Raw genomic sequence first — 1,340 nt, forward strand, 5'->3', positions numbered from 1 at the left:
AGAGTTTGTCTTTTTTCTATCACAGGTTGTTGGTACTTGATCAGAGATCATTTGGCTATATATATGGGTTGACTTACACATCTTCAGGAAAATAGAATGTCTCTCCACTTACTATGTGCTCTTTGATTTCCTTAACTATTGTCCTAGAGCTTTCGGAATTTATTGTTTTGCTTCCTAAGTGNGTTGCCTGTCTTCCAGGTTAAACTTACTCTTAGGTATTTTATTCTTTTTGATGCTATGTAAAGAGTTAACCTCTTACTTGCTTTTCAGATTGTTTTGTTGTTGTTAGTGTGAAGAAATGGTGTTGATCTTTTGTATGTTGATTTTGTATCCTGTGACCTTGTTGAGAATCATTGGTATATCTCCAGTCAAAGGCCTGAAATGCAGGGACATCAGACGGCTCTCTCTACCAAAGGCAGGAAGCAAGATAAGATGAACCGCTCTTTCCTTTGCCTTGTTCTGTTTAGGACCTTAAATGTTTAGATAATGTCTACCCACATTGGTTAGGACAAGCTGGCTTACTGAGATCACAGATACTCTAGCCATTTANATCTGGTAACACATTACAGATAGACTCAGAAATGTTCTTTTAATCTGGGCATTTCTTGGTCAAGAAGAGACATAGAATATAATATCTTAACATTTAAACACATCACATTTTAAAAGAGGTTAAAAGTATAAGAATAACTTCATGGAATTGGAGATACTTTTAATTGGTGGAGAATGAATGATGAAGGTATGAGCTAGGGCCTTTTGCCTTTGTGACAACATTGTTATTTTTCATTCCTGTGCTATGGGTTCCAATGACCTATCCTTTCACTTCTGCTTTCCAATGGCCGTGAAGGCTGTGACGAATGCTCATTCTGTTCAATATGAAAACTGCAAGTTGTTAACTCCCTTTTCTCCATACAGAATTTCATCACCCAACAGCTGAATGAGTCACTTTCTTACTTCCTGGGTCTTTCTGATCCACAAGGTAATGGCAAATGGCAATGGGTCGATGATACTCCTTTCAGTCAAAATGTCAGGTGAGTGCAGTCCTAGATTAATGAAACACTGGGATTATTTACATTGAAATTGTAGGACAAATTTGCCAGCTGTAACTATTATAATTAATGACTGCAATTAATTAAGTTCTCACTAAATGTATGCATAATCTAAAGTTTTATAAANTTTCTTGTTTAGAAACTCAATTTACACATAAAATATTGAATAANAACGTCCTCAAGATTCATAGGTCATGGGCTGGTGAGATGGCTCAGTGGGTAAGAGCACCCGACTGCTCTTCCAAAGGTCCAGAGTTCAAATCCCAGCAACCACATGGTGGCTCACAACCATCC

The 1,340-nt window shown here is 37.3% G+C and overlaps 1 protein-coding gene across 1 annotated transcript in view; it reads left to right on the forward strand.

The window, feature by feature from the left end:
- LOC110295784 (C-type lectin domain family 6 member A-like) overlaps window positions 1-1,340 on the forward strand; it is a 15,931-nt gene that overhangs the window by 12,624 nt on the left and 1,967 nt on the right. The window contains exon 4 of the mRNA XM_021164172.2: window positions 913-1,028. Coding sequence (XP_021019831.1) covers window positions 913-1,028 — 116 coding nt within the window. The remainder of the gene's footprint in view (window positions 1-912; window positions 1,029-1,340) is intronic.

This window comes from Mus caroli, chromosome 6 (assembly GCF_900094665.2).
Source record: "Mus caroli chromosome 6, CAROLI_EIJ_v1.1, whole genome shotgun sequence".
NCBI lineage: Eukaryota > Metazoa > Chordata > Mammalia > Rodentia > Muridae > Mus > Mus caroli.